At 35.5% G+C, this 16,502-nt stretch overlaps 1 protein-coding gene across 1 annotated transcript in view; it reads right to left on the bottom strand.

The window, feature by feature from the left end:
- Mrps9 (mitochondrial ribosomal protein S9) overlaps positions 1 to 16,502 on the bottom strand; it is a 55,264-nt gene that overhangs the window by 24,563 nt on the left and 14,199 nt on the right. The window contains exons 3-4 of the mRNA XM_047523036.1: positions 3,733 to 3,795; positions 3,617 to 3,647 (exon numbers count right to left, since the gene is read on the bottom strand). Coding sequence (XP_047378992.1) covers positions 3,617 to 3,647; positions 3,733 to 3,795 — 94 coding nt within the window. The remainder of the gene's footprint in view (positions 1 to 3,616; positions 3,648 to 3,732; positions 3,796 to 16,502) is intronic.

Below are 16,502 nucleotides of genomic sequence, written 5' to 3' on the forward strand. Positions count from 1 at the left end.
CCAAAATGCAGAGAAAGAGGGCAATTCATTTGTTATCAATAAAACCATCATGTTACCTAGAGCATCATTACACTCCATTCAATCATGCTGAAAGAAATTGGTGTGATTTTGGCCACCATGATGTCATCAACTTGCAGGGTGCTCATGTGAATCCACAAGATGGGCATTTTACTCCCCATGTTACTTTATGTTACATATAGTATAGACAGTATGCCTTTATACTGTGGCATGCTTTTACAAAAGGGTATCATTCAATTTTTTTTCACAGCAATTCAAAGTTTTAATACTTTGATAATGATATTCTAATATTAGCTTTAGCTTTTTTTTTTTCTAAGTGGGTAATCATAACTTCCACAAGTAACAACCTATTTTCCTAATTTCTTTGGGATTTTTTTATCTTTACTTTTTAAAGTCACATTTTGGAAGTTAAGACTTTCAATAAATGCTACTAGCTATTGTTATTATTTGGAAGATTTTTCATAGTAACTAGAATGAAGTTATTTATAACAATCTTACATTTTAAAAATATCCTCTGTATGTTATTACTTAAAATTTTTAATATTTGGCTAGAGATGTTAGCTCAGTGGTACAGCATTTGCCTAGCATGCAAGAAGCCCTGGATTTAATTTCCAGCACTGCAACAACAAAAAACACTGTTCTCTTCTGTTTTGTTTTTCCCTGATCAGATTTGCCAGTAGGTGATTGATTTCATTGACTTTTCCAAGAACTACTTGGTTTTATTTATCATAAATCTTCTTTTAAATTTCTTCATTATGTTCATTCATTTAGTTTTTCTTTTATTGGCTTCCTGAATTGAACACTTAGTTCATTTATTTTCAGTCTCTCTTAATTACTAGTAATATATGTTTGTCTCTGCATGATAAAGTCCACATCCCATAGGATTTGACAGGAACTGTTCTCATTCTCATGTATTCCTAAATAGTCTACAATCTCAATTTTTATTTCGTTTAACCCAACAGTGATACAGTTTTATTGATTTTAAGTCAAAAAATCTAATTGATATGATGTCTGCTTTTTGGTCAGGTTTTCCTATGACCCAATATGTCAAAATTTTATTACTATTCCATAGCATCTGAATAGGAAATGTATTCTTTATATTTCTATCTAAAGCTATAAAATCATGTATGTTTTCAAATTCCTTCCTTACAGCCTTAGTTAACAGCTTTTGCTTTACAACATTTCAGTGTTAAATGTCTGGTGTAAAAATGTTCATGGTCGTCAAACCTACTTAATGCATAATGGGCTTTTATCAATGTAAATGAGCATTCTTGTCTCGAGGATCCACTCCTCGCCCTCCTTGAGGACCACGCTGTCTAATATTAACTCTGCTCCTCGGTTCTGCCTTCAACCTGTTTTACCTCTTCACCTTCCCAGTAGTCTTACCACTTGTTGAGCAGGAGTTTTACACTAACTCTCTCCAGAAGTTTCTGTCTTTTAATAAGGGAAGTGGTAGTACACTGTAAGTGCCATTGTCTATCCAAATCTAAAGTTCACTGTTATATTTTTAAGCCACAAAAAATCAGTTTCACATATATTTACAAAGTACGACAAAATTGGGAGGTTGGGAGGCATTCGTCAAAAACTACCTTGCTAATCTTGAAGAAATACTGCTTACACATAGTTAACCGCAGCACAAAATAATCCTACCAACTCTGATATATTTTCAAAATAACACTTGGGTACCTTGCAAGGATATACAGAAGTTTCAACTGTTAGATTCCAGCTGCCTGTAACAATGAACTTCTAATACTGAAAAGCTGATAAGGATTTGAAGGAACAAACAAAACTTTGGAGGAGAGATGTATTAGGAAAGACGCAAGCAGGAGAGGTATGTAGAACAAAGAGAAGAGGCATTGGTGGGGAGAGAGGTTGAAAAATAGAGAAACCAAGTAAAAAAAAAAGAGGGAAGGATCACTTTTACAAACATTTATGGAAAGGCCACTAGGTGTAAGTTATTATGTCTTGTGTATATGGTTATATCATAAAACTGAGTTGTACCTTTAAAATTGGTGGGTGCATTTTCTACAGCCTTCATTTATTTCCTCAAAAGCTATTATTAAATTGATGTTATATATAATCAATCATGTCTGAGAATTGAAAAACAGGAAAGACAGAACATATTTATAAAAAGATTCAAAATATTTGTAAAAAGGATCAAAGTAAAGCAATTTCAAAGAGTGAAGTAAAGCAGAACAGAAAGTCTAGTTCTGAAGAGTTAAGACTTAGCAAAAGCATTAAAGTAAAACAAATACAGGAGGCATTCTACGGCAATGCCTCCTCTCTTACCAACCTCCATTTAATCAACACTAAACGAAGGGCCTAATGCTGAAAGGCCTAATGCTACCTAGGAGCTGCTCACTCAGCGGGTGGCTCCCAGGCCCTTCTCTGTTACCCCCGCATATTTCTGCTGTGGAGTTACAAGCTTACTAAGAGTCAGTTGTGTTTATCCCCAAACCAATTTATTACAGCTGCACTTATTTCTATAATTACTGTACATGAATTAAGTATTACATAAACAGATGAACTATGAGTGCAAACAGAAAAGATAGTAGCTGCCTGTGTGAAGACTAGCTGAATGCTTTAGAAAGACTCAGCAGTAAGCTGCAAAGAAATGTTGTGTTCAACTTTCATGTGGCTGAAGGGAAAAATTCGTGGGAAGACAGATAAATTCTGCACTGGGATTTCTTGGGCAGTTTCTTTAAGTTCTTTATTCCATTGTAAAAAAGGAAATTGAAATTGAAAAATGTTGATGGTACCTAAGGGGCACAGATATACAAAAAGAACAGAGAGGAACACATACTCAAAAACCCCTCCAGGAATATATAACAAGAGACAGATGAATGAATATGTTTGTATTTTGAATATTTTTTAAAGAAGTGACTTTTAGCATTAATATTTTTAAAATTAAGTGACAAGCACCACCAGTCTATATTGGGCAAGAGACTTCTAATGTGTAGTAAATCTACTATTCAATTTCCAAACAACCTTAAAGCTTCTTGTGTTTTGACGATTTTTGTTTAAACACATTTAAAAGAAAAAGAAAAATCTTTTAAAAAGCCACAGAAAATAGGGGATATGGTAAGAATGACGGCTAACTGCTGATCAGAAACAATGCCAAGAAAAGGCAAAGAAATTACACCGTTAAAGTGCTGAAGGAAAAAATGTATTTAGTGAAAATGTGCTTCCAAAATGAAGAAAAAGGGTAATAGTGGTGGTGGGGGAGGTAGAGGAGGAGGGGGAGGTGGAGGAGGAGGAGGAGGAGGAGAGGAAGAGGAACAGAAAGGTTTCATACAAACAAATGAGTTTTCAGCAGATCTGTACCACACTTTTCTTCAAAACGGCATATTAAAATACAAATAACTAGTGTGCCATTAGTATAGACTTACGCTCTGATCTGGTCTAATTTTAATATAATTTAATAAAAAGAAATAATTTGCAAACCCCAGTCATTCATTATCAGTCACAAAATATGTTTTACCTTCCTTCAAGACTACCATGGTGCAAGAGGGCTCCTCTACAACATGTGAGAAATTGCTGACATGTTACCCAACACTGAAATAAAGAAAAAAACAATTTTATTCTTGAGCAAACTTACCTCTTTGCTTTGGAAAAATCTGTTCAGGATGCTAGAAAGTAAATTAAAAGTGTATTAGATAATTACTGTAACATATAAAATTAAGTTAAATTTTTTAAAAAAATTTAGATAACTACCTTCATTATTGGCCTGGCTCGCTTCTCAAACAAACCGCTTGGAAATAGGTAGACAATAGCTCTCTGAAAGTAATATGCAAAGGTTAATTAACAACTGTTATCAAAAACAAGTTCACCTTATAACTAATAGCTATTGACTGCTCACTGCCAGCCACTGAACTAGAGTTCCATTTGCATTCCTGTTGCATAATTTTTTTGAACTGGATAATAAAATTACTACATACCCCCCATTATAACAATTAAACTGGTTATTGACAATTTTCAAGTATTAGCTTCAAATTTAACCCCTCAATGTGCTATCACAAATCCTTTATCGTAAAGGGAAACTCAAGGCGCCCTTCCATAACTTCTGTGGCAATACGCTCCAGGGCAATCGTTTCAACTCCCAGTTGGTCCTGCAAATGGCAAAGACTGGGTTCTAAGTCTCAATCACCATGACCCCCCTGAAGTTTTAGATGTTTCCACCTTTCCCAGAAATTTAAATTTTTGGCGCTGGGGACTGAACCCAGGGCCTTGAGCATGCTAAGTAACTGCTCTACCACCGACCCATACCTCCAGTCCTTCCAGAGTTTGTAAACTATACTCTTTCCAAACAAGTTCTCTCAAGGACCTGTGTTTCTCCACAGGAACGCTACTGATATTTTGGGTGTGACAATTCTATTACAGGCAACCTCCCCCATACTGCAGTCCCTGAACGTTCCTGGCCCTTGTCTAATCTATGCCAGTGTCTGAGACAAATGTCACCCCACCTGCTAGGAAGCAGAACTATCAGAATAATCTCCAAGTGAGTCAGAGTTAAACTTACAAAATGAAACCACACAAGTACCATCACTGAACATGGGTGAATTCTTTTATAGCCCAGATATGGGAAAGTCTTTCTTAACTTTGGATTCAAAATTCAGAAGCAATTTTAAAAAGACTGAACAACTAAACTACATAAACATAACAAAATGAAAACCACAGCTCAAATGTGCTCGTAAGTAAAAAAAAAAAAAAAAAAAAAAAAAAAAAAGTGAGACAAAAACAAATGAAATAACACTTTGCTCTAACAAGAGTACCAGAAGTTCCAAAATGTGACAGCACATTATTTGGTGAGGCTAGAAAGAAATACTGTGACATGCTGCTGGTGGCAGTGCCCAATGCCAAACCTCAGTGGTGGGGAGCTTGGTGCTCTCTATCAAGAGTGCACATGTGGCACCCCACTTACTGGGAAGATCACACCCCCACAAACACAAAACACCACAAACACGAGTTATCCATGAATTAATAGAAGGAAAGATTAGAAACAACCAATTGCCATACGTAAAAGGTTGGCTGAACAAACAATGGCAGATCTGTGCAATCAGGTGCTACACAGCCAACAACACAGAAAAACAAAATGCAAAAGAAACGTACCCAGAGTGCTGCTGTGGTAAAACAAAGAGAACCGGAAGCAGAAAATACATATAGGCATTGGGGGAAAATACACATGGTCTTCTTTTTGCAAATATAAACACAAGAAAAGGAACAGAAACCATTTCTCTCTGATAGGCTAGGCGGGGAGAATAACAGGAGTGACAACAAGACTTAAACTTTGAAGCACGTAAATATTTTACATATTAAAGTTTACACGAGAAGCTCTAAAAATGTAAACAAATCTAACTTCTAACAAGAAAAAATTATTATTAAAAAAACTTCAACTTTCTCAGTAGGTTTCTTGTCAGTCACACTGTTGATAAAAATTCTGAAATATACTGGGAATGTTGCAGCATAAAGCAGGTAAGAAAATACATTAATATTAAGGGGACCACAATTTTACTATAGAACAAGAGATGCAAATATAAAAAGAAAAAGAAAAGGAAAAACCCTATAATGTCAAGTAGAATTTAAACAACTAATATAAACTTAGGATCCTTAAAAAAATAGTATTTCCTAAAATATTTTTTAAATATTATTTATTTCTGACCCCTGGAAAGAACAAAGAAGCACCCAAGTCTTGGTTTCCAAATATAATTGCCCAGTATAAGGAACTAAATCTTGCAGAAATAGCTGGTTGTAGGCCTAGTACAAAATAGAAAAGGTACAAAATAAGCCTGAGACATGTTCCTGTGTCAGAAAATAAAAAAGTGCTCAAAAGGACACAAGTCAGCTTCAATGGGCTCTCACTGGCCCAAGGGAGGACAATTTTAACATTAAAAATTTTTAAAAAGACAATGTATAAAAACACATTTGATATGTAGGTGTTCATACATTTAAGTCTGGGTGTGCACATGCATCCACGCGTGTGCCCACACACACTACAGGTAAGGGACATGGAGAAAAAGAAAACTGCTTTATAGAACAATAACACTAAAAGTAGAAGGGATGACAAAAGGAGAAAAATCAACATTTTAAAACTTCCAGGTTAGTCTTCAGTTTCAGGAAGGGAGCATCAGATGCTAAAGGCCCAGGCTGAAAATTTACTGGGGAACAGAAAATTTACAAAGACTCAAAACATTACCCTACGGATTACTTACGAGGTCAAAGAGAAAAAGTCACTTTTTATAAGTGGTTGAGTGGTCACAACCTTAATTCTCCCAGGTCTCAGTCATACCATCATCAACAGTGGGACAGATGGATAGGAACCCCCTGGGGTGATGCAATGAGAAGCAGGCATCCCCTAAATAGCACTCTTGGTACATTCCAAGTCTGATCAGGAGGAGAGGAAGCAATCAGGAAGCCAGACACAGGACAAGTGTATAAAACAAGTGGTCAAGGTTCTACAGAATAACTGGACTGCTATAAAAGTGTTTGGGGTTACCTGGGGAAATTTTAATACATACTATATAAAACATTACCGAACTGTCATGATTACATGAGATGTGATGTTACTATCAGATGACGAAGTATTTAGGGGTTATAAATATATGCTGATGCATTTAGAGGTTAAGTTTAAATCTGAAATTTTTAATGGATTACTCAAAAAAATTTTACGTGTACAGAAAAAGGAAATGTGAGAAAATGTTAACTGGCAAATCTATGTGAGGGGCACATGCATACCTATGTGTTTGCAGTCGCCGAATATTCAAATTTCTTAGACATGGAAAAGTTTCAAAATAAAGGGGTAGAAAAATGCTAAAATTTTGAAAAACAAGCAAGACCTTCCCCCCAAAGCAATCCAGTCTACAGCACCTCTGGACACTTAGCTAGCCTCAGGCCTTGTCCTCACAGTCATATACAGCAGCTCTGAGGCGGTCAGTACCTTGGCAAAGAGGCTACTGGATCAGAAGAGCACACAGCACAGAAGACTAAGTACAACTCTTCAGCTGATGGTTAACTCTCCAAAATCACAATCCAGACAGGCTCCTGATTCTCAAATGAGGATCAAGCTGTCGCTGGCATCATCTTCAAAAATAAAAATTACTGTTAACTTGGGTGATCCACTAACTAGAATTTTAGAGTTTAATGAAAACTCTTCCATTTGTCTCTTATGTGCATTCTATAGTTTTGCAAACTCTAAAGCAAGGAAATACGTGGCTTTAATGAAAAAATAATTTTGTTATTTTCTAGGTCTACTTAACTCCCTGTTAACACAAAAGATGGATACCCCTTTGAAATAAATAGTGAATGTATAAAAAGCAAAAAAATTTTGAGTATGACTATTGAGTCGAACCGTTTACAGATATATATATATATTTTGGGACCAAATATTATGAGCTATAATAGGAAAACCTTTACTTTCATTACATTGCAGGATTCAGAAGGGAGTGGTGAATAAAAGAAAGAACAATAAATAAAAACCTAATTTTTATTGTGTCTTATTATAACCATATTTTCAAATACAACCACTCCTAGTGAGTTTGCTTTATAAGGAGATCAACTTTTATCTGCTTGTCAAAGGGATTAAATGGTTAAATAAGATATTTATAAAAGCACAACACAAAGAAGGCACTTGATAAATGTAAAGTAAAAATGAATTTTTAGTTTACCTAAAGCACATTATTCACCATATTAAGACTTATAATAAAAATTATGTATTCATAGCTCTATTCTACAGATGAAAAAGCAGCTTAAAACCTAGCCCAAAATCACACTGAAATAAATGGCAAAGCCAAAACCTGATCTTCCCCAAATTTAATTTTGGAATGTGCTCTTCTCCTACCAAGAAACCAATCTAATTTTCCTAGATAATAGATGGACTTTTCCACTGACATCAAGGACATTCAGCTATTTAGTAGTAAAATGAAGAGGAAATCCAAAGGAAATTATTTTATTCAACAAATTTACCCCATCTGAATTCTGGGCACTCTGCTTGTTGAAAAGGTGAACAAGATACAGCTCCCTGCCTCATTCTACCAGTGGAGACAAAATATACATAATCTCAAAAACTGGGGTTACTGTAGTATTATCATAAAATATTATGGCATAAAAAATACACAAAACTTAGGACAGAACCACATCTAGTTTACACAAGAGGGTACAGAGGAGTTACCTGTTTCAGTGGTACTCCTCATCTTCTTTTACCCACTTCCTCCTTTTGAATGTGCCCGTCCTTCCTTTCTAACATGCTGGGTGAGAGCTGCCTGGCACACCTGTTCTCCTTCCACACGTTCCGGTTGGTCTCTGCAGACCCGGATCAAGAGCAGCCCCACCTGTCAAGCCTGGCCTCTGTTAGAGTGCTCTCTGCGCTCATGGACGAGCCTGCCAGGTCAGAACCACCTCTTTGAAGCCCACAGCACCTGGCCACGCCATCCTCTCCCCAGACTGCCACTGCCTTCAACTTCCACATTACTCCTCACAGCAATTACAAAGGGCTAATGCTCCCCCTGGCTCCTTTCAGTACCCATGGCTGCTGCCACATTTGTCAGTGACCCCGAAGGGCGTTCGTGTGAAGAAGTCGTCTAATGTTTCTGTTCTTAGGCGCATCCGCACACTCCCTGAACTACCTTCAGTCTAGCCTACCCTAACTCCTGTCCTGCAACTGCTTTCCCCATGGGTCACCAAGGCCTCTTTCAAATCCCACAACCTACTTTCAGGTCTCATCCTGTGAGGCTTCTGCCTCCTTGCTCCCTTGAGTCACCTTCCCCTCCTACCTGCCTGAAAACTCCTTCTTAATCTTTTTTTTTTTTTTTCCTCCTGTGGTGCTGGAGATTTGAACCCAGGTCCTGTGCTTGCAAGACAAGCACTCTGCCAGGTGAGCTATCTCCCCAGCCCATCCTTCTTAATCTCTTCTAAACAGACCTCTGTTGCTCTCACAATAGCTGGTTCCCTCAGTTTCATCTGTGAGTCTCTTCCTCTCAAGTAGATAGAATAGAAAATAAAACTATTGCCCAAGATACAATATCTAACTGTCAACTGCCTGTAGCATTATTTACAGTTTATCAATTTTAAAATTTCTATTTACTCTTTTATAGTATGTTGAACTGCTTTCAAAACTAACTCTTCAGATATTTTGGATTGTTTCAATGAAAGATAATATAAAAACAAAATAGCAGACCAATATTACTTTTACTTCCAAGTATTCTATTTGTCTTAACATAAGACAAAAATATAAATTCTGACGTGTGGGGGTCACTCACCAGCAGCATGTGGACTTGTCCCTCAAGTATTTTAGAACTAGAGAAATACTGGCATTTCACTTTCAAATTGTAGACCAAGCTTGCTAACAATGATAGAACTAACAGAAATTTCACAATTATCTGAAATAAGGGCTCTTTCCCTTCTAAACAACCCACATGAAAAAATTATTACTTACTAAGAAACAGGAAGCACGACACACAAAAAAATGCTTATGTCAGGACTCATTTAAATGACTCTTCTAGAAGCTTCAAAACAACATGGCTAGCCAAAAAGCCTTTGTTTAAAGGCTTAACGATTGTGTTTCAAGAAATGTTTTCTCAGTATAAGAATCAGACTTTGGAGTGGCCTCATACACACACTGGTATTCAAACACCATCAAGACCCAGGTCCACGTACCTGAAAAGATACCCAAACTACTGCCCTACTCTCTGATTTAAGGCTGTTGATTCCTTAATCTTTCAATTTATAATTATATCCCAAGAAAATCTAAGGGAGTGGAATAACTTCTAGCTTAGCATTTCTTATTAAATTTTAAAATCTGTATGGAATTTACTTGGCAAAGCCCTTGGGTTTTCGTTGATGTCATATTTTGAGAAAGTGTTACACAAATGGTTTCATTTCAATGGTGGTAGGCCACAAAAAACAAACAAATAAAAATTTCTTCTTCTTCTTCAAAAAAAAAAAAAAAACAGAATAGATATTTAATGTTAAGTATGCTGTGTATGTTTACGTGAAATCTAAAATAAGATACTGTTGACAAAAAAGAAATGTAAATTTTAAAAATGTGATCTAAATTAAGTAATAGAATAAAGCTAAACTCTCTAGTAAACACGGTTGTGCTTTCTGCTGCTGCTGTTTTTTGCTGTTTAGGTTTTAACCAGAATACTGATAATATAAGAGTTCTCTAAAATGAAGGCAAAGAATTTGACTACATTCTTAAGCTTAAGTCAAAGTATAAAAGGACCGTAGGCTCAACCCAGGAGAAGCGCTGGGTCAGGAATGCAATCTCTATTAATTAGGTATCCCAGCTGGGCAGTGGGTTTGCAGCTGTTAACTTGATCAATGACTTACCTAAATGTCATCTCTACTGATTCGCTTATAAATTACCAGCAAGTGAGACTAATGTACAGGTGCTAATTTATTTAAACTGTTCTCTACAGTTCTACATAGCTTCATAAACTGCATCTGGCACCTAATGTTAGCTGTCAGTTGTACTTAGACATGCCTGTCCTAACGACTCTGTTCATTAGAAGTGAGCACAAATTATGAAATATTGTGAAAAATGATACATCAAATGGAATGGGCACAGCAAATCAATTAGAGAAACTTCATACAGCATATTCACACTTAGGAGAATAAAACATTCTGGTTTCAGAATGAGGTCTATAATACCAATTAAAAAGTAATTGGTAGACTTCAGCAGTGTTATATATCAATTTGCTGGCTTTTTCCCTGAAATTTTATAGTAATGTAGAACTTAACTTTTAATTCCCAAATAGTCATTACTAAATGAAAGTGCAGATCTGTATTCACAGTATGTAATGTAAGTGAAATGTCTCCAACTTAAAATTTATAACTTCTACATGCTTAATTCAAAAAGGAAAATGTAAATATCAGTGGCCCTCAACTTTTCTGTGTTTACAGCATGATTCTGAGTAAAATAATTTTTGATGCACATGAAAGATTACAAGATTCAACAACATTAAACAAACTGGCAGTCAACTGTTACTCCGTGTCTGCTCTAGTATAGCAATGTGTTCCAAAATCCACAAAGATCCCTAGGCCCTGGCTGCACCTCACCTGGCCATCCTTCTACCCTGGGGTCAAGAAGGAAAACTGCTCCTGTCCTGCCTATTCTGCACTCATGGACTGAGCTCTTCACAGATTCTTTTGTACCTGTTTTCCACTGCTTAACAAAACACACTCAGTTCAATGTTCCATCTGACAGATTCCTCTTAACAATGATGAATACTGTTAGAGCCAAAAATATTTTCTACACACCTACCAACGTTTGGTATTAACCTGTTTACAGAATGGGAGTTGAGAACCATAGCATTAATGTCTATTTTCAACAGATTAGCACACATTTAAAGTACCTTCAGCATGCCACCGTCTTTACTACGAGTTGTTAAGAGACTAACTGGCTTTCTTCCTGTTAAAACATTTTCTGAGAGATTCAGTGGGTGAGGCCCATAGCAATTTGTTTCTTTTCAGTATGATTTTAAAAATTAGGCAGAAATTAAACTACTATTTTGAAATAAGAGAACATCCATACCTGCCAATGACTAATTTCTTTTAAATTATCTATCATACCAATTACAATTTTTTCACATAAACATAATAAAAAGATGGAGCATTAACTATAGCTAAGTAATTTTGAAAATATTTCAGCAAACACACAGTACTGTAGCCTTAGTAATAATAAATCTTCTAAATGATGTAACTTTAAGTATAACAGTGACACGCAGAATTATCTTTGTACCAAAATTGTATCCACTATATATATATTTCTTTTTGTTTTACCAATCTACATCTCTACAATTTAGAATGCTTTATTAAATTAAGGAAACACTAGCATATAAGATTAACTCGGTATAATATTCACACACAAATTTGGCGAGGTCAGATTTCTATTCAAACTCACTCCTCTGAAATAAAGTTGTAAACTTAGAAATCAAAGAGAAAAGTCAATGAGTAGCTAAAATAGCTGCCACAAATTCATGGAATTTACTTAGGAAGGATGTATAGGTCCCTGGTGAGAGCTAATGGCTCTTAGTTTTAATTCACACGTCTAACAAGTTTAGTTATGCTGGGAGGTTGGCAGGCAGGTGAGAACGGCTAGAGGTAGACACACAGACACAAGACATCCTGACAGGAAAGGAGACGACAAGAATCAGCGACAGAGCACAGCTAGGTCATTTAGTACAGGGCAGATATGCACTCTGAGCCAGTCGGGGTTAACAGCCACACTGGAAAGGAAATTCGGTAGGCACTGCAGAGTTAAATTACAATCACTGTCCTCTACCATAAAAAAGTTAATGAGAGTACCAATTTATTTTAGAAAATATTACCCCAAAACTTAATGTAAGTATGGAAGGAACACATCCTTAGGCTACAGAAAGATCTTGTACGGTCTTGCTATCCTCAACATTAAAAATAACGACAAAACCCACCTCGTAACATTTTCATAAAGATTAAGTGTGGCTTCTTGAAAGCATCTCACACACACAGAGAGGGTTTCAGTATGTGGTGGTGGACCCCTTTACAAATAATGACCAAAAATAATTTCCCCTTGTCTGGAAAACTTACTTGGTGAAATATCTAATTTCCTGATTATATTAAATAAAATAAAAATGATTGTACCTATTTTTAATTTATATATTAAAAGTCAACATTATATGAAAGCATTGTAACTTGTAAATATGTAACAGTAATTGCAATAGGGGCTTAAAATATTTTAAAATTATTTTTCTCTTCAGAAATAACTAAGCATTTTTAACATAAAATGCTAAAATAGATCCATCAGTTATACTTTCTCTTTCAGTTTATATATACAGCCAAGCTCTTTACAAAACCATTCCAGAAACATAAATAAAAACAGGAATCACAATGGGCATATAATTAAAACACTCTGGCAACAGTTGGTTGTCACTGTCCACTTTTCCTTTTACATTTACTCAGATGCTAAAGAGAATCTGCTAAAATTAATAAAATGCAAAAAAGTTAATTGATACAAACAGCGAGACTCAGTGAAGCCAATCAATCACTTGCAGCAAAGTCTAGTGCAGCAGAATAGTATCACCAGTGTCAAAGAAAATGGAGAACACTTACTTCCATCCGAGTGTCCAGATCCCAAGCTAGGTGAGTATCAACCTAACCTTTAAATCAACCGTGATAAATCAACACACTCAACAGTATTTAGGATGATTCTCCCCACATTCAGTCTCAGGTGGCATGGAAGATTTGTGTGACAAAGGCAATTAGAGAAACAGTGAATGATTCCAGTTATGGCAGATTGTATTTATTACCACTGATAGTAATGAAAACAATAACACATTCCATCAATCTCATGCTCCTTGGTTTTATTTTGAGGCAGGCAACCAGGCATTATTTTAGAGATTAGAAAATCAAGTGAAAGAAAGCTATGACTTGCTCAACACCACAAAGCTAGTTAGTGACACAGATGGAATCTTCTACTCCCAGGCACTGCACCTTTCAACACCATCACTTCGACGACAATGAATTTATCAAAAGAAAAAACAAATAGGAAAAAATTTTAATAACAAAGTTCTACAACCTCAGCATTCAATATTCCTCACCAAAAAAATTCAACTTCATTTTAGAAGAGATACATATCCTAAAGGAGCAACTAGATATTTTTTATATTAATTCATTACTTAGTTGGCTAAACCAATGAGAAATTTTTATTATATTCTATAAGAACAATGATAAAATGACATCAAGTACTTTTACCAAATACAAAGAGGCATACAAATACATACATGTATTTTAAAAGTACAGAATAATTGTCACCACTCACATTTATCTAATGATGTTAAATATCTCTTCTCAGGAGGCCAATTCCATATGTTGAGAACCAGAACTAATACTGTCAAGAATTTGTTTCTACTTGATGAATAATCATGCACTCACTGAGCTACAGGATCTTTTAGATTTCTCTATGCAATGTTAAGAAGGACTCTCTAGACGGAGTCACCAAGGTGACTGACAATCAATACCTTAATGGAAAATCTTCAAGATATTCTAATGTATGAAATGGTTTGTTTTAAATCTTTAGATATTTTTGCCTAAATACATTTCTTAAGTGGTTCTGGCCCTTGTTATTTTAGCAATTAGATAAGTAGTATGGAAAAAAGTGGTTTCTAAAACATATAAAATAACTAATGGTTTAATCTGAATACAATGGCACTTAATTTACCAAGTACAGTGAACACAGACTTTTAACTAGGTGACTGTATTAAATTATAGGCCATGTCTACTCTGTATAAAGTAAGCCCCTGCAAAAATAATTTTAACACCCCAAAATAATATTCTGAGTAAACAGCCAAACCACAAACTTGCCACTCCAAACAACATAATTAATTCAAATACGTATAGTGTGAAAATGTTTATCTCTTTAGATAGAATTACAAAACTGCTGAATGATTCTTTCTCTCAGTAAGCCAAATATATCCGACGTACATCCAAAAAAATAGTTAAAAGCTGCTCAAAAACACTTTGGTGGTAAACTCATCTGGTACTGTAAAATGTTACTCAAGGACACACAGGCCACAAGGAGAAAACAGTGCCATTTTTAAAATCAAACAGTAAAAAACAAAACCAAACAAAACCAAAACCACCTACAAAGACAAACCTGGGCCCAGATGGCTTCACCAGAGAACTGAACCAAATATTCATAGAAGAATTAATAGCAATTCTTTATAAGCTCTTCCAAATATAGAAAAGAATATTTCCCAACTTATTCTATGAGGCCGATATTACTCTGATATCAAAAATCAGATAAAGACATTCTAAGAAAAGTACACACTAGAATTGATTAGATGCAAAATTCCTCAACAAAATGCTAGCAAACCAATCTAGAAACATGTAGAAGGACTATATAAGCTGATCAAGTGAAATTTATCTCAGAGGCACAAGGTTGGTTTAACATTCAAAAATTAAATGTGATACACCATACCAATAGAATAAAAAAAAAAAGCCACGATCATAAAAAAGCAGAAAAGACATTTGACAATATTCAACACCCCTGGATGATAAAATCATCAACTACCACCACCAGAAAAAAGTTCAACTAACTAGGTATGAAAAGGAACTTCCTGAATCTGACACAATACACCCACACAAAATCCACGGCCACCACCATCATACTTAATGTGAACCAATGGCTGCTTTCACTGGAGATCAGCACAAATTGAGAATGTCTATTCTAGTTGTGTCTATTCAATACTGTTGGAGGTTTTAGCCAGGAATATTAGGTAAGGAAAAAGAGTGAAAGAAAAGGTATCCAGATGGGAAAGAAAGAAATAACACAGGACTATTTGTGGGTGACAATATATTTTATATAGAAATCATAGAAAATCCACTAAAACACTATGGGAATTAATGAATGAATTCAGCAAGGTTCTCGATTCATGACTGATATATAAAGTATACACAAAAATCAACTATACATACTTTTAATGAAGAATACAGATTAGAAAATCAATTCTGTTTTACAGTAGCATTTTTAAAAAGAAACTAAAGCTTAGGAATGAATTTAACAAAAGAAGTATCAAACTTAAAACCATGAAAACCACAAAACATCACTGAGAGAAATTAAAGCTCTAAGTGAAACAGATGAACACCCCATGCTCAGAGATTAGAATTTAGCATTACGATGGCGTCACTCACAAAACTGATCTAGGTATTTACCAGAGTCTCTATTAAAATTGCATCTGGCTCTTTGCAGAAATTGATAAGCCAATCCCAAAAACTATATACAGAAATTCAGGAGGCACGGAACAGTCAAATCATCTTGAAAAAAACAAATAACCAAGCAGAAGTATGTATACTTCACAATTTCAAAACTTACTACTAAGCAATAATGACCAAAACAGAGTAGTTTTTGGTCTAAGGATAAACATACAGAGCAACGGGAAAAAACTGTGAGTCCAGAATGAACCTTAACATTTACGGTCAATTGGGTTTTGATAAGGGTGACTGTTATGGGTTTGAACATAAGGTATTCCCTGAAAGTTCATACGTGAGATGATGCAGGAATATTCGGAGGTGAAATGATTAGATTATGAGAGCTGTAACCTAATTAGTGGATTAGCCCATTAATAATTTGAAAGAACTACTGCACTAGGTGATAACTACAAGTAGGGAGGGTGTGGCTGCAAGAAGTAGGTCACTGGGGACATGCTTTTGGGGTTTATATCTTGTCCCTGGCACCTTGCTTTCTCTCTCTACTTCCTGGCTGCCATAAGCTGAGCAGCTTTCCTCCACAACCCACTGCGCCAAGCTGTTCTGTATCCAGGTCCAGAGTCATGGACTTGGCCGACCATGAACTGAATCTCTGAAACTTTGAGCCCCAAATAAACTTCTCATCCTCTAAGATGTTTTTGTCGGGTATTTTGTTCACAGAGGCAAAAAGGTGACACACAGGGATAAAAGAACTCCACTTAATATTGAATAATATTTGATATTATAATATTAATTAATCTGATATT

This window comes from Sciurus carolinensis, chromosome 13, assembly GCF_902686445.1.
Source record: "Sciurus carolinensis chromosome 13, mSciCar1.2, whole genome shotgun sequence".
Taxonomy (NCBI): domain Eukaryota; kingdom Metazoa; phylum Chordata; class Mammalia; order Rodentia; family Sciuridae; genus Sciurus; species Sciurus carolinensis.